General features: G+C 45.8%; 1 protein-coding gene across 47 annotated transcripts in view; it reads right to left on the reverse strand.

Annotated features, from left to right (window-relative positions):
* Nucleotides 1–1954: 1954 nt before the first annotated feature.
* DYRK4 (dual specificity tyrosine phosphorylation regulated kinase 4) overlaps nt 1955–26431 on the reverse strand; it is a 45881-nt gene continuing 21404 nt past the window's right edge. For 36 of the 47 annotated variants that reach the window (XM_081593861.1, XM_081593853.1, XM_081593832.1 and 33 more), the window contains 11 exons: nt 25297–25438; nt 23623–23786; nt 21642–21778; nt 20788–20928; nt 19205–19343; nt 16254–16335; nt 11490–11662; nt 9307–9367; nt 5516–5645; nt 3418–3593; nt 1955–2269 (listed from right to left, as the gene is read on the reverse strand). In XM_081593861.1, coding sequence (XP_081449987.1) covers nt 2025–2269; nt 3418–3593; nt 5516–5645; nt 9307–9367; nt 11490–11662; nt 16254–16335; nt 19205–19343; nt 20788–20928; nt 21642–21778; nt 23623–23786; nt 25297–25438 — 1590 coding nt within the window. In that variant the 3' untranslated portion in view covers nt 1955–2024. Of the gene's footprint in view, nt 2270–3391; nt 3594–5515; nt 5646–9306; nt 9368–11489; nt 11663–14975; nt 15064–16253; nt 16336–19204; nt 19344–20787; nt 20929–21641; nt 21779–23622; nt 23787–25296; nt 25439–26431 lie in introns of those variants that run through there. The other 11 variants (XM_081593834.1, XM_081593828.1, XM_081593867.1 and 8 more) reach the window with 5 other exon arrangements.

The following is a 26431-nucleotide window of genomic DNA, read 5'->3' on the forward strand; positions in this document are numbered from 1 at the left end:
CATCTCTCTGGCTCTACTCAACCCCTTACATGTTTCTCTCTCCCAGGATTTGACCCTCTTGACCCTCCACTGTTCTCAATCATCTTCCCCAGGTGATCTCACCCAAACCCAATGGCTTCAATCACCCAATGTCTCCCTTCATGGACTATTACACAGTGATTAAAATGAAAACTATGGATCCAGGTATATATCCCAGGTGGTTTATGATGTTATGATCTTGAGTTTCTTTTGCACACATTTATCTGTACTTTAATTACAACCATATACAGACTGAGTTCATGTAGGCAGGCTAGAAGGGCAGGTGGTGGATGAATGGACACATCCTGTAGTTTGCTCATCTTCTGACCTTCGGGAAACCTGCCATCTCCTACTCCACGTGGTCTTAGAGAAGCATCAGTCATGGCATTGCCACCACCACACTGTGGGCTTGCAATCCTGGATGGCCAATTGGAGGACCCCAATATCTCAGACACAGTGATGGGTTCAAATCCAATTACTTCTGAGACTTTCCTACTAGCAGGAAGACTGCTACTTTTGATGGGATGATAGTGGTCATCTTAACTCATGGGCAGAGCTTCTCTTCAGAATGAAGTCAACCATAAACGAAGCAAGACTAAGAGGGGGTGAGAGCTTCTGAGCTCCATGATCTTGTCTGAATTCCCAGATCCTGCTGTGTCTCCATCTACTCATCCTGATTCCCCAGTCATGAAAACCAGTAAATGCCCTCTGTTGTTTAAATGAGTTGGAACTTGGCTTCTGTCATTCCCAGACCAGAATTATAACTGGCATAGGTTAACTCTTAGGCAAGAGGTAAAAAGTTTATTATTATTTAGAGTTCTCTTAGTGATGCTGTTCTTTTAGTACTCTTGGTGATACTTCCCTGGTGACTCAGACAGTAAAGAATCTCCCCACAATGCAGGAGACCCAGGTTCAATACCTGGGTCAGGAAGATCCCCTGGAGAAGAAAATGGCAACTCACTCCAGTATTGGACTGAGGAGCCTAAAGAATCCCATGGACAGAGGAGCCTGGTGGACTATCGTCCATGGGGTCACAAAGAGTCAGACATGACTGAGCAACTAACATTTTCACTTTTACTAGTGATGCTGTAACATTGAGTACTTAGTTCTCTCCCTGAGACAGACTGGGACCTGGGACCCTTGGCTGCACTGCTTGCACCTGGACACACCTCTCCTCCAGCAACAAAATACAAAGAAACTGTATGGGGCTAAAAATAACCATGTGCATGCCCAGTTGGGGGCAAATTCTGGACCCAAAAGATACAAAGAGACCAACAAACCCACTGTCACTTTTGAAGAGCCTGGAGCCAAAACAAGGGGTCAGGAGCAAAAGCAGGGTACTGAGCATGTCCTCTGTACACACCACCAACTAAGAGATGGGCAAGCCACTCCTCCAGCCCAAACCCTGGACACACCCGTACCCTGTACCCTTACCCCACTTAAGGAACCAGCTCCCTTCACCCAGGGAGTGAGCAAGGGAACCTGCTGTTTGTTCTTGCTCCCCACTCAAGCAGCAGGGACCCCAATAAAACTTTGCCTGAATTTCCTCCCTGGCCTCTAGTCATTGCGGAGGGCCAAGAACTCTGGTCAGTAACATCCCCACCACCCCCCAACCCCCACACTACCCCCGTGCACTCCTTGTTTGCTGCTGCTGCTGTTGCTGCTAAGTCACTGCAGTCGTGTCCGACTCTTCGCGACCCCATGGACTGCAGCCTACCAGGCTCCTCCATCCATGGGATTCTCCAGGCAAGAGTACTGGAGTGGGTTGCCACTGGTTGTTTGTTTGGTTAAGGGAATAAGGAAGGAGCCTGGATGCAAGGACATTCTTTCCAATCCCTCATCACAGAAATCATGCCAATTGGCCAGGTGAATAGAGGCCCTTTTTTTTTTTCAAACAAACCTTTATGCATTAAAAAAAAAACAACCATCTTAAGTATTGTACAATATAAGCGCTGTCTCTAATACAAATCACGGGGGGAAAAGAGCAGACACACCCTCCGCTCAGGTCACACAATAGGCGGTAAAGTATTTGTGTTCTTGGGGGAGCACTTTTTGTTCTGTTGTCCCGTGGAGGTCTTGGACTCCTCTGGCCCAACAGCCGCCTCTGGCTTTCCGGAAGCTTCTGCCAGATGAGGCAGCTGGATCACCTCAGCCGCGTGCTGGCCAGAGCCTTGCTGATTGCCTGTATTCTCATCCTGTTTGGTGGTGCCATCTTTGATTTTGTCTTTAGCCTCTACTCGGAGGACCACATCTGCCAAGGAGAAGACAGCGGGAATAAGTCAGTGTTCAAACATGAGTTATGTTCTAACTGTCCAACAGGCTCTAAATCACTTCTGGGAAATCCTGGTGGTTAACGATACAAAAATGGTTCATTTGTAAAGCACATTCTATGTGCCAGGCATTGTTCTAAGCATGCGTGCTCAGTCGCTCAGTCCTGTCTCTTTTCGACCCCATGGACTGTAGCCCACCAGTCTCCTCTGTCCATGGGATTGTCCAGGCAAGAATACTGGAGTGGGTTGCCATGCCCTTCTCCAGGGGATCTTCCCAACCTAGGGATCAAACCCGGGTCTCCTGCATCTCCTGCAGGTAGATTCTTTACCACTGAGCCGCAGGGGAAGCCCATCATTCTAAGCACTTGACAGTTACTTCCTGCAGCTAGACAGAATCAGCATTACTCTCATTCTCATAAGTGGAGAAACTGAGGCACAGAGAGGTTAAGTAAATTGCCCAAGGGCTCACTCCTGGTGAGTGGTGGGGCCAGAATTTATCCCAGATATACTGACTCCAGTGATCAAGTACATAACCCTGCGGTTATATTGCGTATAAAAGATATTTGCATAATTTTGCAATCTGTCTGGTAAAAATTCAAAAGGTAATTATAGGGCACGCACAGGAGGACAGATTGAAAGAAAAGCAGAGGAAAGAGAATTGAAGATAGGAGAAACATGGAAATTCCTAATGATGAGAGGGGAAAAAAAGGAGAACCCAGCCATAACCAAGTTTCCTGAAAGAGGAAAATTCCCAAATGAAGAAATGGCAGGCCAGGACTGCCATTGGAGGTTAGGACTTTGCCTTCCAGTGCAGGGGCTGTGGGTTAGATTCCTGGTTGGGGAGCTAGGATCCCACATGCCTCGCAGCCAAAACTCAAAACATAAAAAAAAAGAAAAGAAAAGCAGAAGCAAGCAATGTTGTAACAAATTCAATAATGACAATAAATGGTCCACATCAAAAATCTTAAAAAAAAAAAAGAAAGAAAGAAAGAAAGAAATGGCTGGCTGGTCATGATGAAACCAGAGTAATTAACCAAGGCTGAGCTCAGAGAAAGTGACATGTAGTCCTCCAGAGCCACCTGACTCCCTGGGATTATGAAGACAGAATAGGTTATTCGAGGGGCTGTACCTTTTTTGCCCAAGTGATGATGTGCTTGAACCTTGTCCTTCCTGGACTCAGAGGGGAAACAGAGACTCGTTTTCCTCAAGGTCTGAAGCCTGGGCCGAGCTTTAAGGTTCCGAGGCTCGTGAATCCAAGCGTGCTTGAGAGCCTGGTCAGGGGTCATGCGAAGAGAGGGCTCCCAGCTACACACCAACAAAGCCCAGGACCAGTTAGGGTTCTATTTCCCTTTTTAGTAATGAAATACTCTCAAAGACCCCAATAAAGAACCTAAATAAAATATAAAGATGGTTCATTTTTACAGAACCCATTTAAGCTATGTTGTAACTCAGAGATATCACAGAACAGAGATTATGACATACAATGTTAAAGTGTGTGTGTGTGTGTGTGTGTGTGTGTGTCTGATTCTTTGTGACCCCATGGACTATAGCCCACCAGGCTCCTCTGTCCATGGAGTTCCCAGGCAAGAATACTGGAGTGGGTTGCCATGCCCTCCTCCAGGTGATCGTCCCGACCCAAGGACTGAACCCAGGTCTCCTGCATTGCAGGCGGATTCTTTACTGCTGAGCCACCAGGGAAGCCCTCATTTTTAAGTACCTGGAAGCAACAAGTAGAAGTGATCTTTTTAGAAAATGTGTATGACAAGCCAACGAAAATCTCAGCGCCCAAGGCTTCCAAAGTTCCTAGCAATTCCCTTACAAGAAATAGTATAGAACATCTAAATCGATGGACTTCCGGATTTAATATACTAAGAACACCAAAACGAAAAGATACTTAATTGATATTCCCAAACTATGGAATTTGGACCTCCGAATACATCACAAAGAAAATTATAGAATACTAGAATATTAAGATTGTAAGGGACTTGGTGATTAGAAGTAGATTACTACTTCTAATGTATAACAAAATGTATCTGACAGAACACCCACCACAGAGTCATCTTGCCTTTCTTGAGTATTTTAGTGACAAGGCACTAACTCACAGAACTAGCTAGTCTAACTTTTAAAAACTCCAGTTCTTTAAAAGTTCTTCATTTTGATTGAGCCAAGATTCACTTCTCAGGAACCTTTTCTTATATTCTTTAAAATTCTTTTTTAATTTTTATTTTTTGGCCGCACCACCCAGCATGTGAGATCTTAGTTCCCTAAACAGGGATTGAACCTGCACCCCTTGTATGGGAAGCGAAGAGTTCTGACTACTGGACCACCAGGGAAGCCTCAACCTCTTTAAAAATAGTGACAATAGGGATCTTTCCGGGGGGTCCTGAAGTTAGGATTCCACACTCCCAATGCAGGGGGCCTGGGTTCGATCCCTGGTCCATCCCTAGAGACCACATGCCGCAACCGAAAGATCCTGCATAGTCTATGAAGATCAAAGATCCCGCGTGCCACAGCTAAGGCCCGGAGCAGCCAAGTAAGTAAATATTTAAAATTAAAAAAATAGTGACAATAGCTGGTACTTTCTAAATACTTCTAAACTAGGTCCTGTTCTAAAATGATTTGCGTGTTGTTGTTTTTTTTTTCTATGACTTGACCGAAGTACAGAAGTACCTACTTTCTAAGGTTCAAAATATGCCTATAGATACTAAAAAAACTGCACATAATAAATGCTTTATAGATCACCCTTGCCCTAATTCCCTCATATGAGAGGATTTAGACTGTTAAATCTTCGGGGAATTGGTGGGGAGGGCGCTAAAACCAGCTTATCCTGGGTGCGGATGCACAACAGGCTCCCTGAAGACCTCGGCTTCAGTTCACGAAGCAGGAGACATTGAGGACGTGCCTACAACCTTGCTGCCAGACAGTCAGGCCAAGGAAGCAAGAGAGTTCAACCCACACTCTGTGCACTCCAGGGCAATCACTTAGCCTCTCTGAGCCTCAGCCTCTGAGTCGCAAAACAGAGCAAGTCATCTGCCCCACCGATCACGCAGGACGATGAGTGGGTGGATCAGGCAACGGATGGGGAAGCACCTTGTAGACTCTGAAGCTCTACGGTCCGTGTTCATTGTGCTGTCATCACTGCCTCCCAGACTTCCACCCGCAAACGTGTGGGAAAGGACAGAACTGAAGAGGGAACCCCAGAAGCAAAGACACCCTGACAAACTCACACCAAACACCTTCTGAGAAAGTCCAGGAAGCTGGTGTCGTAGGTTTTCAGCAACACGGTGAGATCCTTGGAATCCGGGTATCTCTTTTTCCCCCTGTTGTTGGTTATATTTTTAGGAAAACCTTTGGAATCTTTAGAGATACAACATTCTGTGTTTAGTTCCAGGTGTAAATATGCATTGATCACATCACAGCTGTTCACTCAACTGGGCTGCTTCTTGGCGTGGTCTCTGCAGCCTTCCCCTGCTCGGTCCCACACTGCCCCCTCCCCCACCAACCCCCACACAAACACATCCCGAAGCCCCAGTCAGTTTGAAATAACCACGTGTAAACCAATCCAGTGAACACAATCTACAAACAACATTTCCTACTACACCATGTGTTCTGAGCCTCCTTCCCACCACTTCCTCCCAGAATCAATTAAATGATTTCAATGATTTAACCTCAACCAACGTAAAAAATAACGACTATGATGACAATAATGACGATGGTGATGATAACAATAATAATAAAATAATAAAAAATTTAAAAGTAAATATGAAATGACAGAAACTTTCAGCTCTGAGCAAAAAGGATACTGTCCACTCTTGGCTTATCTCTGCTCCTGCTCCTTCCTTCACTTATCCCAAAATGTGAGAATTTGGGACATCCATGGGGAATAACAAGAAAGTCATTTTAGGAGAAGGAATGTGCTCTTAGAACTCACGTACAAATCACATAAGCAAATTAATTTCATTTCTTTTTTTTTACAGTCATGTCAACATTTTGTCCATAACTGCAATGATCAAACTTGGCTGGTGACTTAAGACACAGCTTAGAATGCCTTTCTTCATCCATTTCCACTGTTTTTAAAGCCCTCACCAAATGTATGATCCGTCATTGCTGAAAAGAAGCCCTGGAGACAGCTCCAAAGGTAGCCTGAGTACACCCAGTGCAGTGCTTTGCAGGTGAGGCCACTCGTTTGCACATCCACCAGTGAGCGTGTTCAGAAAGATGACCATGTATGCTCACTCCTTACAAACATGCATGTGAAAGGGTGGATATATAAACACACACACACACACAATTGACACGTTCCATGGAATTCTCACAAAAGCTCAGTGGGGTTCATACAATGAAAGGCACACAATGAAGGGTTTCCAATTATGCAATCCATGCAATTTTCAGTGTGTCCAACAGAATACCTGCTCTTTTTACTGAATTCCTGGAAAAGCCCACAAATGTGTGTTTGTGTGTATACACACATGGGTATCTCTGTGTGTTTATATAGATACAAATGGGCTGGGGGTACTGCTTAGGGCATGGGTCCTGTTTTTGTTGTTGTTCAGTTGCTCAGTGGTGTCTGACTTTGTGACCCTAAGGACTGCAGCACACCAGGCTTCCCTGTCCTTCGCCATCTTTTGGAGTTTGCTCAGACTCACATCCACTGAGTTGGCGATGCCATCCAACCATCTCACCAAATCCCCACTTTCCTTTTGACTGTGGCACCAAGTTCCCACCTTATCCTATGCTGTCTATTCACAGATGATCAAAGAAGAATCAGACTCATGGGCTTACAACAACACAAACCCTATAGTCATCCTTATGCAACTGCTTTTCTTGTACAAGTTTTCCCCACCTCTCTCTTCTCCATTACCTCATTATCCTCCCCCCCTCCTTCTTGCTGCCTGGACCACCTACATCTCTTGCTATCCTTGAAGCAACATCACTTTGCTGCTAATTAGAGATATTAACTTGCAGTGGCTGGGGTGTTCGAGGACCTGTTGACAGCCCAAGAGACAAGAACTGAAGTCGGCATAGGGTTTTCCAAACTTGCCTCATCCTAAGTTGCTATAAAAACATACAGACTCCTGACTCCCATCTCAAAGCCACCATATCATAGGAGGATGACGGGAATTAGCACTATTTCCAAGAACCCAGATGATTCTTAGAATCAGATAAAGTTTGGGAAGCACAGAAGAAGAGGCGGCTCCCAATAAAGTCCTTTCTTGTGCGGGAAGGGAAGATGCATAATACTGCTACCAAAACCACATCGCTCATTCTGAAGCCTGGTGGTGATGGTAAAAGTCAGGTTCTTGATGAAACGGACATGTGTGAGCCTTTGCTATCCTCTTACCAAAATGCCCTCTATTCCCTTCCTTTTGATTCCCCCAAATACAATCTCCTGAGTTCAGGGTTATCGGTTTGAGAGGTGAGTCTCCCCACAATGTCTTTGTCAAGCAGGAGGGAACAGCATGTGCCTACTCATCTTTCCCTAAAATCCTTTGACATCCAAAAGGCTGAGTTAAAAGTGGTGAATGGGAAAAGTATATTTGGCGTCAAACAACCAGTTCTGTCGACCTGGGCATAAGTTACACCAGTCAGCCAGACCTTCTTTCAAAGAAGGTCTGCTTTCGTCAGATTACTTTCAAAGAAGATCTAGCCTGTGGGCACTTCCCTAAGGCAGCCGGGACACCAACACTGACCCTACTCAGAGGCAGTCTTTACGCCTCTGGCCATGACTACATGCTGACGTTTAAAAGATATAACCATTGGGATGGCGCAGGACCAACCAATCAGAGTGGATGACAGCTTTGGCATTGGAGGGGGATCCTGGAGGACTCTTTCTTGCCAGACCTTAAACTTTTAGTTTCTGGCTCATGGGCTCCAAGGAGTGCTAGGAGAGATGCCAGAGAACCTGTGGCTGTGGCAGGGGCTCAGGGCTGTGGCTTTTTCACCAAATGATATAGAAATAGACTACATTTTAACCCCCACGTGGCTGAACCAATATACATGGACTGATCATTGACACGACTGCAACATTTTTGTCCAGGAGGATCCCCCAGAGTAGTGTTTTTTTGACTGTGCTGTTGATGTGACAAGATGTGTCTCTCAGATGGCAGGGAGTCCCTTCAAGGAGCCCCATTCCATCATGCCTGGCTTCGCTCTACTTGGCTGCCACTAGGGCCATTATGGCTTTTGCTCCATGGGGATCCCTTAGCAAAGGGATTGTAGACCTGGGACTGGCTTCACCTTCTGGTTCAGAGTGGCCCAGAAGCCCTGCCTCAGTTGCACCTCATTCATTCATTCATCTGTCTGTCCTGCACAGCACGACTCAGCTGGAAGGGCAGAGAAGCCTAAAATCCAGAGCCTGGGAACTGTGAGTGGGGGGCAGCCCAGGGACTGTGGATGAGGCTGAATTCCAGCAATTAGGCAGATGTCCTGTACATAACTGACAAGCCATCGCATAGCCACAGCAAAACTGCTCTGACAGCCCTTGCTTATCCGTTTGATAGCGAAGTCGCAGTGAACCTGGAATAGTAAGGGGCTGGGTGATTAAGAGAATTTCAGCAGGAAAGAACAGGGCTCCATTAATGATGGAATGGAATGATGGAATTTTCCACTGTTCTTGCGAGGACTCCTGAGCTCTTTGATTTCCCTGGACAGTGCATCATGTGAGTGGGCAGGCAAGCTGCTGGGGGAGGTGGGGAGAGTTTATAAAAGAGGGCAGAGTTCTAATCTTTGAGGGTTTGAGACCTGCTGATGGGTCTTCTAAGCAGGAACCTGGTCACCGTCAGGCACCTGACAGGATCTCATTCCCGGTATGATTTCCCCAACCCACCTCCATCACACACCTGGTACCATTCTCAGCATCTTTTCACTTTTCTGAACGAAACCTCTAAGCACAGCCTGCCCTTTGGGGTGGGGCCAGAGGAAGAGCATTGTATGGGGTGTAGGGCATGGAAGGTGTCTTCAAGGGCTAGGGAACCTTATCAGCCACCGTGGTAAAAAGAGGGTCAGACCCAAGACTCACCAAAGAACGTCTGTCTCCTGGAGGCCGTCTGGATGAAGTGGGTTGGTGGCAGGCCCAGCACCTGCAATAAGGGCAAAGCGGTGGATTCACTCTCCTGGGGTCACACTTGCCAAGACTATTGGAACCAGGTGGCACTTTGGCCAAACTGGCTTCTCCAGACAAGGACCCAAGATATGAAGTTAATAAGGCTTCCCTAGTGGCTCAGCGGTAAAGAATCGGCCTGCCAATGCAGGAGACGCAGGTTTGATCTCTGCATCAGGCAGATTTCCTGGAGGAGGAAATGACAGCCCACTCCAATATTCTTGCCTGGAAAATCCCGTAGACAGAGAAGCCTGGTGGGCTAGAGTTCATGGGGATGCAAAGGGTCAGACAGGATTGCGTGAGTAAACAACAAACAGCACCATGAAGGAATAACCTCAAGCCAGTGGTAGAGCAGGACCACAGCCTGAGACTCGACTCCTAATCCAGGGCCATTCCAGTATCCTGAGAATCGATCAGCATTGCCCACGTTACCCTAAACAGGCATCGGCATGAGCCAGGTGGGCACTTGATATGGCTGCCAGCTCTCACTGCCAGAGCGAGTAAATGAGTGCAGATGTGCACCACCTGAGAAAGAAGGAGTGACACCTCCCAGCTCAGAGCATCAAAGGGAAGGGGAGGAAAAGCAGATGGAAACCACCAGATGGACATCAGACCACAGGATGACCTTCTGAAAGGAAAAGATCAGCGCCTGCCTGGTCACCTTATCTGCACAGCAACCTACAGGGCTGCACAGAGAGAAACAAAGGGTGTCCCCATCAGCCCTGGGTTCCTGGCTTTGCAGCCTGGTTCCCAGCCTTGTCCCTTCCCTGGTGCTCCTCAGCTTGAGATCAAGAGGAAGCTGAATCAGTTCTGGGGCAGTGAGAACCTCCACTTGGATCTGTTTCCCCCGCCCCAATTCTCCTGGAAATTGGAAGATGATTGGCTCAGGAATGCTTCATTAAATCATCCATCATCAGCCTCAGAAGCCATGGACTCTGGTCCCCTCACTTTACAGAGACCCAGAGCACAGAAGTGAATTGTCAAAGAGAAAGAGGAGTAGCTTCCAGGTTTACTGATTTCCAGGGTAGTGTTCATCCCACCATGGCTATCATCATAGCACTAATACCTAAAGTATTTGAATACTTTATTATTAGTTTCAACCATGAGATGAATCTCTATATTAATTCTCAAGGCTGTATGTGCCTCTCCAGCCATCTTTAAGAAAATCTAGAAAATACAAATTTGGGATGGATGGATAGATAAACAGGTAGACAGTGAGAAATTAGCTACACCTTTGTTCACAGTCAAAATATCACTGGGAAAATCCTAAAATGTGAAATTTCCACTTTTGGGGATTACTTTTTCCTATGCTGTCTAACTTGGCTTCGTAGTGAAAAGAAAAATAAAGTGTTAGTCACTCAGTTGTGTCTGATTTTTTGCAACCCCATAGACTGTAGCCCACCAGATTCCTCTGTCATCTAATTTGGCTTCATAACAAGATGCCTTTAAGTAAGAGAAGAGCAGGCATAATACATGATTATATGAGAGTCTTGGTAAAACCTTTTCACTGGGAGATATTCTTCCCAGAAAGTTAAGATGATAACTAATGACTGAACAGTACATAGATTTTGTTGGGTGTTGTGTCATTCTGGTTTTTACATTCTTTTGAATATATCCGGGAAGTTGTTTAGTTGCTAAGTTGTGTCCAACTGTTTTGCGACCCCATGGACTGTAGCCCACCAGGCTTCTCTGTCCATGGGATTCTCCAGGCAAGAATACTGGAGTGGGTTGCTATTTCCTCCTCCAGGGGATCTTCCTGACCCAGGGATCAGACTCACATTTCCCATGTCTCCTGCATTAGCAGGAGGAATATTTTTTTACTACTGAGCCACCTGGAAAGCCTGGAAAGACTGCTATAACAGTCTTATTTTAAACATCACGATTCATAATATGCTGGAAATTACATCCTTTGTAACTAGTTAAATTTCTGATAAAAATGTTAAATGTCAACTCACACGTGTACATAATTGTGAAACATCCAACCCTCCCCTGTTAATAGATGCCGGCCACCGCTCTACAGCGAGCCAGATGCCACCTGGCATCTGAGGACAAAAGTTACCCGCCCCAAGGGTGTCTGCTGGAAGGCAGCCCAGCCCACTCACCTCCATGATGCAGGCCAGCTGCTCCACCTCGTTCTCCCCGGGGAACAGTGGGTAGCCCGTGTACAGCTCGGCCATGATGCAGCCCAGGCTCCACATGTCAATGGCCATGTTGTATGGATGGCCCAGGATCACCTCTGGAGATCGGTAGAACCGGCTCTGGATGTAGGTGTAGACTGTGGGGGAGAGAAGGGAAATTTCATATGGAAACCTCCTCCCAGGGCACACTGCGCCACATATCTGCAGCACTTATGACTCATCAATTGTTGTTCAGTCACTCAGTCCTGTCTGACTCTTTGCAACCTCATGGACTGCAGCACACCAGGCTCCCTGTCCTTCACCATCTCCTGGAGTTTGCCCAAACTCATGGCCATTGGGTCGATGATGCCATCCAACCATCTCATCCTCTGTCATCCCCTTCTCCTTGTGCCTTCATCCTTTCCCAGCATCAGAGTCTTTTTCAGTGAGTCGGCCCTTTGAATCAGGTGGTCAAAATATTGGAGCTTCAGCTTCAGCATCAGTCCTTCCAATGAATATTCAGGGTCGATTTCCTTTAGGATTGACTGGTTTGCTCTCCTTGTGGTCCAAGGGACTCTCAAGAGTCTTCTCCAGCACCATAGTTCAAAAGCATGACTTATGAGTCTATCCCATATCTGTCTCATCACATCATCACAGCAGCCTGATTCTCATGAGGGGTTGTTATCTTCAAGTTATTGATAAAGAGCTTTAAAGAAAGCATTGTTCTAAGGAAGCAAATTTGTCAGGCAAGCTTTTTAAATTATCTCTTATTTGAGTACAGTTGCTTTACAATGTTGTGATAGTTTCTGCTGCACAGCAAAATGGAGCAGCTATGATGTTGTTGCTCAGTCGCCCAGTCATGTCTGACTCTTTGAGACCCCATGGACTGCAGCATGCCAGGCCTCTCTGTCTCTCACCATCTCCTGAAGTTTCCCCAAGTTTATGTCCACATGAATCAGCTATACATATACATATAGCCCCTCTTGTTTGGATTTCCTTCCCATGTAGGTCGCCACAGAGCACTGAGAAGAGTTCCTTGTGCCATACAGTACATTCTCATTAGTTATCTGTTTTACACCTTGTATCAATAGTTTATATGTGTCAATCCCAAACTCCCAGTTCATCCCATTGCCTTCCCCCTTACAGAGTGAACTAAGTCAGAAAGAGACAAAGTATCATGTATTAACATGTATATGTGGAATCTAGAAAAATGGGATGGGTGACCTTATTTGCAAAGTAGAAACCAAGACACACATGTAGAGGACAAACATATGGATACCAAGACAAGCTTTTAAAAAAGAAAACGTAAGGCAAATGTAAAGCTAAGTTTTCAAACTGTTTGATTAATCTGGGGTAGACATGCTCTAAAAATATTGCAATTTGGCAAGGGAAGAGGTATATGAGAATTGAAAAAGTAGCATGCAAAATGCATAATTTTAACATGCGTATTCAATATATTATGTGCACTGTGTTGTATAATGTAAAGTATAGAAAGAAAAGCTTAACAAAAATCTCAGCAGAGGAGGATGTACGACAGGTAGTACTGTAGGCAACCTAGATTTTATAGTTGAGAAGACTGAGATGAAGGAATGGGACATTACAGTTATTTTGCAAATGCTGTTAATTGGTTACCTAGGTGGGGGCAGGGCAGGGATTTGCAGTCACTTCACTGTGTGTGTGTGTGTGTGTATGTGTGTGTGTGTGTATGTGTGTGTGTGTGTGTATGTCTTCTGGCATGTGGGATCTTAGGTTCATGACCAGAGAACAAATCCAGCCACCTTACAGGCAGGTTCTTAACCTCTGGACCATGGAGGAAGTCCAGTCACTTCTTTATTGTTTGAATTGGTTACAATAAGGATGTAATATTTTTTTTGTAATTTAAAACAAAGTGAAGATCTAACAAAAATGACTTTTATACCCTATCTGCTTCCAAAATGGACTTGAGGCACTTTGCAATCAAAGTACAAATAGACAGGAGAGTAGAGGGAAGGGGTGAGGGTGGGGATGAATGAGCTAGCTGAAGGGGATCAAGAAGTACAAACTTAAGTCTGAAAAGTTCTAAAATAAACAAGCCACAGGATGTAATATACAGCACATGGAATACAATCAATAATATTGCAATAATTTTTATGGGGACAGATGGTTACTAGACTTATCATGGTGATCATTTCATATGCATATGCAAAAGTCAAATCAGTATGTTGTACACCTGAATCTAACTTATACCGAAGGTCAACTATACCTCAATGAAAAATAAGTCAATAAGAGAAAAAAATTAAAAGTAAATCTAATGGATACTCACATGATGCTTACATGTGTCAGGCACTGTTCCAAGTGATTTATATGGATTAACTCTTTGAATCATTACAACTATCCTACAACAGTTATAATTTTATTTTAGCTGTTTTCAATCGGAGTACAATTCTATACAACATTGTGTCAGTTTCTGCTGTACAACGTGAATCAGCCATATGTATACATATGTCCCCTCCCTCTTGAACCTCTCTCTCACTCACCTCCCCACCCACCCTTCTAGGTCATCACAGAGCACTGGGCTGGGCTCTCTGTGCCATACAGAAGCTTCCCACACTAGCTCTCATCCATTTTACACATGATAGTGTATATATGTGGTGCTACTCTCCCAATCCGTCCCACCCTCTCCTTCCCCTGCTGTGTCCACAAGTTTGTTCTCTGTGTCTACATCTATACTCCTGCCTTACAAACAGGTTCATCAGTACCGTTTTTCTAGATTCCATATTTATGTGTTATTATATGATATTTGTTTTTCTCTTTCTGACTTACTTCACTCTGTATGACAGGCTCTGGGTCCATCCACATCACTACAAATGACTCAATTAAATTCCCTTTATATGGGTGAGTAATATTCCATTGTATACAGGTACCACATCTTCTTTATCCATTCCTCTGTCGATGGACTTTTAGGTTTAAGCAGGTATTATTATCATACCCATTTTAAAATGAGGAAACTGAGGCATACAGAGATTCAGTAAATTCCCAAGGTCACTCAACTGCAGGTGGCAGAGCTGGGATTTGAACTCAAACGGTTCTAATTGAGCATCCATTCTCTCTACTGTTTTGTGGTTAAAATAAAGATCAAGGGAAGTCAGAAAACATAAAAGTGGAAAACAATACCTGGAAACCAAGGGTAAGATCATTACAAATTCAGTTCTGAGCATCTTGGCAGCCAAGATAAATCTTAAGTAATGGGTTACAGAGAGTTCATCTCCAAGGAGGGCGAGCATATTTTTTCTTTCTGGGAGGAATAATGTTTTCTAGCTGGAATTTATTATGGCTTCCATAAGTAAACGATAACAGACTTGTGTCTCCAAAAGTGGTTTTGGAGAATATTCAGAAACATCCATTTAATAGTCTTTCCTTCAACTTCAGGGGACTTCCTCGGACTTGCCCTGCCCCCATGAAGGCTAGTTCAAAAGCTCCTCTTTCACGTGCCTTAGCTCAGTCCAAATATATACTTCTCATCCTTGTACACATCACGTTATCTTTTCATCTTCCTGTCTCCTCCCATTGGGCAGTAAGCCTGCAGAGGACAGGAAATGCTCATTTTTGGTTCCTGATACCCTAATACAGGAAGAGGACATGGCAACCCACTCCAGTATTCTTGGCTGAAAAATCCCTATGGGCAGAGAAGCCTGGTGGGCTACAGTCCATGGGGTCACAAAGAGCTGACACAACTGAAGAGACTTACCACACACACCACACACCCTAGACAGTGACTGACACACCGCAGACACTCAGCAGACCTTTGTGGAATGTATCATGTTCTTGACATAAACAAACCTGACAAAAGCCAAAAGAAAAGACTCTTGAATCAGGTTCAGTGATAGCTGTAGAAATGAACTGGCCAAAAAGTTCGTTCAGGTTTTTCAGTAAGATGTTATGGAAAAACAAGAAAGAGCCTTTTGCTCAATTCAATACTCTAGGGCAGCTTTCTGGATTCTAGCTTGAAATGTACATGTGTGTGTGTGTGTGCATATAGTGACTATATATAAAACCTGGAGAATCTAGGGCCGTGAACCCCAAACTTTAGACTGGCTGTGTTTTCTAAAGTACAGCCTCCCAGGTACTCTCCCAGAAATTTCTATTTGGAACAGCTGGGGTCAGGCCTTGGAAGCTGACATTTTTCAGGGGCCCAGGGCTCTCTGGACCCCAAAGATAATTTGGATAGAAGTCTTTGGATAATTCCAGAGCCACAGAGTATGAAAGCAGCAAAGCAGCCTCACCATATTTGAACCACCCTTTGCATTTTGCTGCTGCTGCTGCTAAGTCGCTTCAGTCGTGTCCGACTCTGTGCGACCCCATAGACGGCAGCCCACCAGGCTCCGCCGTCCCTGGGATTCTCCAGGCAAGAACACTGGAGTGGGTTGCCATTTCCTTCTCCAGTGCATGAAAGGGAAAAGTGAAAGTGAAGTTGTTCAGTCGTGTCTGACTCTTCGCGACCCCATGGACTGCAGCCCACCAGGCTCCTCCGTCCATGGTATTTTCCAGGCAAGAGTACTGGAGTGGGGTGCCATTGCCTTCTCTTTGCATTTTACAGAGGAGGAAACTTAAGCTCAGAGATGTGAACCAGTTTGGTTCAAAATCAAACCAGCAACTGTGATGGCTGAGCCCAGAGGAGAACCCAGGTGACCTCACATGGGAACTGTTTGTTTCAGGAAAGGAAAGAATCACAGTGGGGAAATTCGGACAAATGGACTGGCACAGCCCTACCTTTCTGGTGTTCATAACAGCTTGATCCAAAGTCAATGACTTTAACAGAGACTTGGCCTTTCTGGTACAACACTATATTCTCCTAGAGAGAAGACAGACACAGGTCAAGTTTTAACAATGTTGGCTGAGGCATGCTATTTACCTAACTGTCCACCAATCTTCTGGAACCTCCTTCAAATGGGCTCCTCTCCAAACCCCTCCTGGTCTCCCTCCTCTGACTTCTGCTTCCAGGGTTGCATCTCTTGTCTGGCCCCAGTATTTGCTGCTCTGCGGTATTTCTTTTGCCTCGATACTGACTCTTTACTGATATAAATGGTGCGGCTCCTGAAGATGGTGAGTTTCTTTTTATTTCCTTAGTACCCAGTTTTATGCCTTGCTTGCATAAGGCCTTAGAAATATCACTGACCGGGACTTCCCTGGTGATCCAGTGGTTAAGAATCCACTTGCCAGTGCAGGGGACACAGGTTCGATCCCTGGTATGGGAAGATTCTACATGCCCCAGAGCAACTAAACCCATGCACCACAACTACCGAGCCCATGCTCCATGCTTCGCAACAAGAGAAGCCACTGTAATGAGAAACCTGTGCTCGCCACAACTAGAGACAGCCTGTGCAGCAATGAAGACCCAGTGCAGCCAAAAATAATAAATTAATTAAGAAAGAAAGACAAAGAAATATCATCGCCTGAATCGAATACTTCCATTAAGTGCCCCAGAAACATACTGGTATGACAATCGAGGACCAAAACAGAAACAAAAAATCCCCCACGGTGATTTGATCGGAGTTGGGACTGTTGTGCTGCCTTTGCAGAAATTGTGAAGCCAGGTGTTGCAGCAGAATCCTGGATGAGAAGGCAGAGCTCTGGGCTCTCCTCTCAGAGCATGAGAGTGGCCCATCTGGGGCTGGAAGGTTAGAGTCCCAATCATATTTCCAGGGATCTCAATATCAGATGAATCGAGGGATTGGATACATGAGGCCGCCGCAGCTCACTGATACTAACCACTAAGTCCACAGGAATAACTGCCTGATTCTTGAGTCCACACTCACCAAACTCTCCTGCTTGTATGTCTACTTTCCTATTGAGCATGTATATTCCCGTCCACTTGATCTACTTCTCAAGCAAATCTATTCGCTCATATTTCAGCTACCACCTATCTTGTGGGTTCCTTGCTGAGAGTCAGTCCCCTAAGCCCAAAGACCATGGTCCCTTTGGAGATGCAAAGCTGAGAATTAGGAACCTGGATGTGGAGAATAAGTCAGTGTACCACTATCCTTGTGGGGCTCCACCAGTCAGCCCCAAGAGAACATCTCTATCTTGACAATCTTTGATTAGAAGTATCCCAGATCTGGCTTGGTGATAAAGAAACTGCCTGCCAAGCCAGAGACTTGGGTTCAATCCCTGGGTCGGAAAGATCCCCTGGAGAAGGAAATGGCATCCCACTCCAGTATTCTTGCCTGGAGAATCCTGTGGACAAGGAGCCTGGTGGGCTACAGTCCATGGGGTCTCAATAGAGTCGGACACGACTAAGCAACTGAGCATGCATCCCAGATCTAGCCAATGAGTTACAGAATTTTTTTTTTTAAATAATGTGAACCTTTAATTTGGGGTGAGGAGAAAGGGATGAGGAAAAATTAAGGCACATACCTGTGAACCAGCTCCTGACCCCAGATCTTCATATCCTTAAACCTTTTCCCTAGCAACCTCTCTGTATTCCTTACAACGGCAATCATTAACTCTCTTTTTTAAAAGAATTTTTTGATGTGGACAATTTTTAAAGTCTTCATTAAATTTGTTACAATGTTGCTTCTGTTTTATGTTTTGGCTTTTTGGTCGCCCCAGCGTGTGGGATCCTACCTCCATGACCAGGGATCGAACCCACACCCTCTGCTTTAGAGGGTGAAGTTTTAACCACTGGAGCACCAGGGAAGTCCTTCATTAACTCTTTCCAACAAGCAATTGTTAACTGCCCACCATTACTTCCCTGGTGGCTCAGATGGTAAGGAGTCCGCCTGCAAAGCAGGAGACCCGGGTTTGATCCCTGGGTTGGGAAGATCCCCTGGAGGAGGAAATGGCAACCCACTCCAGTGCTCTTGCCTGAAAAGTCCCATGGATGGAGGAGCCTGGCAGTCTACAGTCCATGGGGTCGCAAAGAGTCAGACACAACTGGAACAACTTCACTTTCACTTTCACCATTACTATTGCCAGGGATCATGTTAGGTCCTGAGAATATATTGGAGAGAAGACATGGTTTCTGACCTTGACCTTGGAGAAACTTGCAGTCCAGCAGGGGATATGGATAAAGAAACAATTCCAACACAAAGTGATCAGTGCAGTGACAGAGCTAATATAGAATAGGAGCCGGACTTGTGGCGGGTGGGGAGGATTAATATGGAGTAAAGGAAGTCTTTGGAGATTTCCTGTATCCTAGGACCAACTCAGAGTGGGCTTCCCAGGTGGCGCTAGTGGTAAAGAATCCACCTGCCAGTGCAGGAGACCCAGGAGATGTGGGTTTGATCCCTGGGTGGAAGAGATCCTCTGGAGAAGGAAATAGCAACCCACTGCAGTATTCTTGCCTGGAGAATCCCAGGGACGGGGGAGCCTGGTGGGCTATAGTCCATGGGATTGCAAAGAGTCAGACATGACTGAGCACACACAGGACCAACTCAGAAGACAGGGTGGATTTAGGACATCCGCCTCCCTGCTTGACACACATCTCCGAGTACCCCGCCCAGGGCTCAGTCGTCCTGGTCCCATCTGCCTTGATGACACCACATCTCTCTTCTATGTCCCAGTACCCCTGTCTTGTCCTTGCTACAGCTCACATTTACACAACCTGCAAACACTTGGCCTCCACCCTGGAGCCCTGCCCAGTTACCACTGGGGCTGGGTACCGGGCAAACCCTTTCTGAGGGTGGAAACCAGCTCCCCGACAGGACAGAGGCTGTACTCACAGGCTTGAGGTCACAGTGAATGATCTTCTCCATGTAGAGCATCTGCAAACACTTCAGGACAGAGAGGGTAAAGCGCCGAACGATGGAGAGACTGAAGCCTTGGAAACTGTTGTTCTTCATCAACTCGTACAAGTTGATGCTGGGACAGAGAGAGAGAAAGTGACGTGAAGTGGCGTAGAAGGTATATGATGGCGAGTCTGAACCTGCAATATCAATTCCTTATCAGCTGGTTGCCCTATGGCAGTGGCAAGACTCAAACTAGGAGGTGGGGCTTTTGTGTCCTATAAACTTGACTTTTCCGTTGACTAACAGTGGATTCAGGGTGACATTCAAACGTGCTGGCCTCTCAAATGTTTGTTTCTTACACGGCAAGGTCCTTTAATCACTTTGCTACACGCGTGTGTGTTAAGAGATCCAGGGAGACCTCCAGTTACACAACCAAGTGACCAACCCTGCCCACGCAGAATAAATCTGCCTGGAAACAGCAGCTTCCTGATAGATAAGGGGACAAGGGAGGGGGCAGACGGGGCCTGAAGGAGGTGGAGGAGCCCTACCCCATCTAAGTGAGCCTGCCTGCCTGGTCCCACCTCTCACCTTTCAGGAAGGACTGAGGGCTGGCTCTTGCCAGATAAAATAAATATAAAATCCCTATATATAAGGAATCATATATATATATATATATATATATATATAAGATTTCTTGTATATATGTATATACATATATATATATAATCTTGAGTGTGTGTATATATATATATATATACATATACATACAGGAATCTTATAGCCCTGTATATATATATATATAGAGAGAGAGAGAGAGAGAATCTTATATATATAGAATATATATTGAATCCTATAGAATCCTGCTATATTAAGTGATCGGAGAAGGCAATGGCACCCCACTCCAGTACTCTTGCCTGGAAAATCCCATGGATGGAGGAGCCTGGTAGGCTGCAGTCCATGGGGTCACTAAGAGTCAGACACGACTGAGCGACTTCACTTTCACTTTTCCCTTTCATGCACTGGAGAAGGAAATGGCAACCCACTCCAGTATTCTTCCCTGGAGAATCCCAGGGACGGCGGAGCCTGGTGGGCTGCCGTCTATGGGGTTGCACAGAGTCAGACACGACTGAAGCGACTTAGCAGCAGCAGCAGTATATTAAGTGAAATATGTTGACTTAAAATGTTGAAAACTAATATAAAGCATTTTAATCAGAAAAGCTTATGTGTGGGCTGCCAGTTCATGGTTGCTTAGTCACTAAGTGGTGTCAGACTCTTTGCAACCCCATGGACCATATGTAGCCCACCAGGCCCCTCTGTCCATGGGATTCTCCATGCAAGAATACTAGAGTGGGTTGCCGCCATGCCCTTCTGCAGGGAATCTTCCCCACCCAGGGATCAAACTTGCATCGCCTGCATCTTCTGCATTGCAGAATGATTCTTTACTGCTAAGCCACCGGGGAAGCCCCCCATTAAATATTCACATACAGACAAATCTAGTGCTCTGACCTCCAAGGCTCTCTTTCGTCATTTACACAACTTATCAACACACAGTGAATTAAAGAGAGGAAGCAGCTGACCCCAGGAGTTCAAAGGTGATGCAGAGATGATTGCGGAAGTAGAAGAAGTCCTTCATGTGCACCACGTTGTAGGTATTGTCTTTGTCCTTCCGCCTGAGAGCTTCCAGGATCTTCAGCTCCACCAGGGCCTGGTGGTGAAATCTGGAGAGGTTGGGGAGCGGTGGGGAGGGTGGGGGTGGGGCCAGAAGACATGGTGTCACATCAGCTACAGCAGGTGACACCCTTCTCTGTCCTCCCCATCACCCCCACAAGACAGGAGGTGCTAAACACTCTATACTCTTGCCTCCTCTCTGTGTCATCATGGAGTCAAACAGGTAGAGAGGGAAAGAAAAGGAAAAGCAGAGTAAGAAGCAGAGACAGGAAGGGTTGGCATCAAGGAGGGGCCAATGTCACACAGAGTGAAATAAGCCAGAAAGAGAAAAACAAGTATCGCATATTAACACATATATATGCAATCTAGAAAAATTATACTGATGAACCTATTTGCAGGGCAGCGATAGAGACACAGATGTAGAGAACAGACTTGTGGATACAGTGGGGGAAGGAGAGGGAGAGATGAATTGAGACAGTAGCATTGAAACATACATTACCATATGTAAAACAGATAGCTAGTGGGAAGTTGCTGTATAACAGAAGGAGCTCAACCTGGTGCTCTGTGACAACCTAGAGGGGTGTGACGGGGTGGGGAGTGGGAGAGAGGTTCAAGAGGGAGGGGATATATGTACACTTATGGGCGATTCACATTGCTGTATCGCAGAAACCTACACAACAATTAATTAAAAATAAATTAAAAAAAAAAGGGGGCTAGTCATGTGGCCCTTCCTCCACAGCCAACGTCTTCCGCCAAGCCACACCTCTTCTTGTTCCTGATGATTTTCAAGGCCACCAATTCATTGTTTTTATGATCCAAGCACTTGGCCACCTGTCCAAAGGACCCTTTTCCAATCATCTCCAGAACCTCATAGCGGTAGGCGATGTGGTCGTGCAGGACCTGCAGAAGTCAAGTAGGGGTGAGGGAGGAAACCATGGTTTCCAGATCACTTGGCGTTGTGCATTTTTAGTACATATCATCAGTGTGGTGGTGTCATAACTATTCACTCGCATGTCATCATTCACATTGATTGTGTCGACTTGAGGCCAAGGGCCGGGTCCTATTCACTTCTGATAGCTCCCTCTGTATTTCAGGAGGCCACCAGGTGCCCAGGCATACGATCGGCTCCAGTAAATAGGTGTTCCATGAACACTTGCTGACAAAATAAATGTGGAAGTACAGCTGTGTTGGGGATGTAGCTATGTGCACTGCATACTGTGCATTTGCTGAAACGCAAAGAGGATGGAGATTCTGAGCATACAGAAAGCACACATCCTTCCTCTGCTCCATGGTGCTCTAAGATTTGAGATGGAGGAACTGGGTTGCAGTGAATTACCATCCCTGGGGAACTTCCCAGAGACTCTAGACCCTGGTGGGAGGGAGATGAGAGGAAGGAGAAGTTGACAGCCTCTGGCTGAACTGGAGGTAAGGTTTAGAGCAGAGGTTCTTAACCAATGACCCATGAATAATCCCCCACCCTTGAAATTTTGTGTATGTGCAGTCTCTTCTGGGATGATTTTATAACTTTTATCAGATTTCCAAGGGGATCCTTGACCTAAAAATGTTGAGAACCAGAGCTCTATACAAGTAGTCCCCAACCTTTCTGGCACCAGGGATCGGTTTCATGGAAGACAGTTTTTCACAGACCGAGGCAGGGGGGAGACGGTTTGGGGATGATTCAAGCGTGTTACATTTATTGTGCACTTTACTTCTATTATTATTACATCAGCTCCACCTCAGATCATCAGGCATTAATTAGATCCTGGAGGTTGTGGACTCCTGCTCTAGACAGAAGATGTGTGCCAAAAACTCTAAATCCTTGCTTCTCAAGGTCTGGTCCAAGGACCAGACACATGGGCATCCCTCAGAAGCTTTTAAAAAAGGTGAAGTCTCAGGCCCCACCCCAGACCTTCTGGCTAAGAACCTTCATTGGTAATGAGACTCCCTGGTCATCTGTGCACACCAGAAAGCTTGGGAAACACAGCCCTGAATTTGATTAAGAAAACCCACTTCTTTTATAAAGTCATCAGAGATAAATTGTCTCCTAATCTAAGAAGAAGTGTCTGGAGGAGGAATTTCCCAGCAGCCCGCGGGGCTAGTGGACTAAGCATCACCCATCTGGACATCCTCAAGGTAGAGAGGAACACCTTGCAACGCCCAGAGGTTCCTGCAGGCTGGGGAAGAGGCATCAACCCAGAGCACAGAAGACAGGGAGGAGGAGTCTGTGGATCCACCTTTGGGAAACTGAAGGGAGCACTATGCATGAGGGGACAGTGGGAAAATGGTTTCTGTCTGTTTGCAGGAAATGATCTCTATTACAAAATAGAAAAAAGTACTGTATGGACTTGTATGGAAGAAACAAAACAACAACAAAAAAGGGACTCTTGGAAAGATGGCATCTTAGTCCATAGTCTGGCCTTCCCAATGGGTCCAGGTGGTGCTGGAAAGGAACCTGGGAGAGGGAAGGTTCTTCCAGGATGCAAACCTGTCACCTCTAATACTCTTGAAAATCAATATTCTGTGAGCAGAGCGCTTTGTATACTAACTGCATGTTTTTTCCCCAATTTTATACCTGGTATTTCTTTGATTTAGCACCAAATAGAATCCTTCAGGATGCCCAGAGGTTCCAGATACATCGGCATCAAATGCTATAATATACCCAACTCTCTTTTCCTTTCCAGACTATCTCTTGTCCCTGAGTCCCAAGCCCCAAAGCCAGTTTCCACAACCCCCTGCCCCATCACCTTCATGTAGGAGCCATGTTCATCATCGAAACTTGTCTTGCTGAATTTTTCCGGAGTCATGTGGAGCTTCTCGGCTTCCAGACCCAGGAACCACAGCTCTGTGTAGCCCAGGATCTCGCTTTGCTCGTAAGAAGACAGCTGCTTCTTAAAAAACTTTAGGGCCTCTGTGTGAAAAACACTGCAGATGTTAGTTAAGATGCAGTGATGTGAGGATGTGTGGTATAGACCAGAGCATCCTTTCCTATTCATAAGCCAGGTGGCTCTTTCCTCAACAAGGTGGCTAAGACCTCACTAAGGACCGTACATCCTGGAACTCACAGGATCCAAGTGGAACAAGGATGGATGTGTCAAAGTGTGGTACTGGTTTCAACCCACCAGGAGGAAAACACACCAGAAGGGTAGGGAGGGGGATTTCCCTGGTGGTCCAGCAGTTAAGACTTCGCCTTCCAACGCTGGGGGTGCAGGTTCTATCCCTGATCAGGGAACTAAGATCCCACATGCCTCATAGCCAAAAACCCCCAGAACATAAAACAGAGTCAATATTGTAACAAATTCAATAAAGACTTAAACAAATAGGGAAACGGAGGGAAGATTTAGTCCCCAAAGAGCTATGGGTGCAGCAGCTTGGGTAGAAGATTCCAGGAGTCAGCATAGTGTCAACAGAAGTGTGTAGTTAAGGCAGAAATCACTCAAGTTCATCTGGCATTGGGCTACACCAAGTCTATCCTGAGAGAGTTCGCAAACTACAATGCCCTCTAGGAAGCAGGCAGGTGGCATAAATTCGACTTTCAAGTCCAGAAGGTCTTCCTGCTCAAATCTGCACAGAGCCAGCAGGTCTCAGTCTGGGAAGGAATGTGTGTTGTGTCTTGTCTGCTATACTGGCCACACTGCGTCAGGGGGCTGGTGTCTGGTCTGGGGCAGGTGGGGTGGGATTCAAGCATTAAGAGAGATGGTGAGGGACTTCCCTGGCATGCTTTCACTGCAGGGGGGATGGGGTTCAATCCCTGGTCACAGAATTCAGATTCCATACGCCAACTGATCCCAAAGCAGATATTAGGTAAAACCAACAACAGCCGAAGTATCAACTACAATGATACAAAGCAATACAAAACTACAGCCACTTGGAAACAAACTCTCTCTCCTAAATCGTGGATCAACACAAAATCAAATGTGTAATTACAGAATGTTTGGAAGAAAAAAATATGAATATTTCATATTAAAACAAAGCAATTTGGTGGCATTAAATTGTGTCATATTAAAAAAGAGAGAGAGAGAAACAGTGTTAAGAGCAGGTGAACCAGGATGAGGGATGAGGTGAGGGGACATCACATTCTTTGACAAACTGCTGAAGAGTCGGAGAAGGAACTTCGGGAGGAAATGAAGATGTATGGGAGACCGGGCCTACATGTGAAGTGCCCACGTTACCTCTGCTCTTTGTTCTTAATAAACTCACTCCCTTCTGAAATGCTCTGTGTCTGGAAATTCTTTCCCAACCCTCGCTCAGACTGCCCTGACATATTCAGTTGGCAAGAAAGTTGGTGTTTTTCCATAACCTTGTAGAGGAAAGCCCGAGCAAACTCTTTGGCCAACCCAGTACCATCACAGTAAGTGATGAGGCCCTGATGGACCTAAAAACCACCCCTGGCCCACCCCGCCGCTGCTCCAAAGCCACACCTGCCGCTGTCAGAGGCACCTTGTGTTTATGCTTCTTTGGCGGCTTCTCCTCTGGTTTGGGGTCTTGGGTTTTCACGTTCAAAGGGAAGACCGTCTGAGAAGCCTTGAGCTCAGAAGACTTCTGACGGGGAGCTTGATTCTCCTGTTCAGGGAAAGACATTCATAATCAAGGCCTCTCTGGGCCATTTGTGGGTGTCCTAACCCATGGGTCTGACCAAGAATAGCCCTAGCCAGCCAGATTCTGCTTCCTCTCCAGGAAGAAAATGGTGATTGCAAGACAGTAGGGGGACTTGCCTGGCGGTCCAGTGGTTAAGAATCTGCCTGCCAGCGCAGGGGATAAGCATTCGATCCCTAGTCTGGGAAGATCCCACATGCCACAGAGCCCGTGCTCTATAGCCCTGGAGCTACAATTACTGAAGCCAGTGCAGTCAGAGCCTGTGCCCCGCAACAAAAGAAGCCACTGACGGAGCACCACAAGGAAGAGTAGCCCCCTCTTGCCACAACTGAAAAAAACCCTTGCACAGCATCGAGACCCAGTGCAACTAAAAAATAAATGAATTATAAAGAAAAGACAGTAGGTTTTCACACTCTTTCTCTCAAAGGATGGATCCATCTGACTCTCCATATTCTCCATGAAACCCTTGTACATTACAGTTTGCAGTGGACAACCCCAGGGACATCTTCCTGCAGGAAGGATGGGAATGGTTCTTTCCTACTGACCTGGAGAAGGCCAGTGCCTAACTAGATAGAGTGACCTGCCCAAGGGCACAAACACTTGAACATCGGTGCATATAATAGCTCTTTAACTCGGCACTTTCTCACGTGATCTCATTTGTTCCTTACACAAAACAATTAGGGGACACGGAAGGAAAACCAACATTTATACATGCTTCTACCATTAATACACTCGACACTTCACTTTTCAGTGAATCCTCATGACAGTCCTACCATGAGTCTGTTTAATACAGAAAGTCAACGGCTTACTGTTTAAGTTTACATTCATTATAAACATTACATTCATCGCTACTCAGCCTTTTGGCTAAGATCAAGTGTAGTATGGGAGTTTCCCAGGTGGCGGAGTGGTAAAGAATCTGACTGCAATGCAGGAGACTCAAGAGATGAGGGTTCGATCCCT

The sequence above is a fragment of the Giraffa tippelskirchi genome, chromosome 4 (assembly GCF_054371585.1).
Source record: "Giraffa tippelskirchi isolate mGirTip1 chromosome 4, T2T-mGirTip1v1.2.pri, whole genome shotgun sequence".
Classification (NCBI taxonomy): Eukaryota; Metazoa; Chordata; class Mammalia; order Artiodactyla; family Giraffidae; genus Giraffa; species Giraffa tippelskirchi.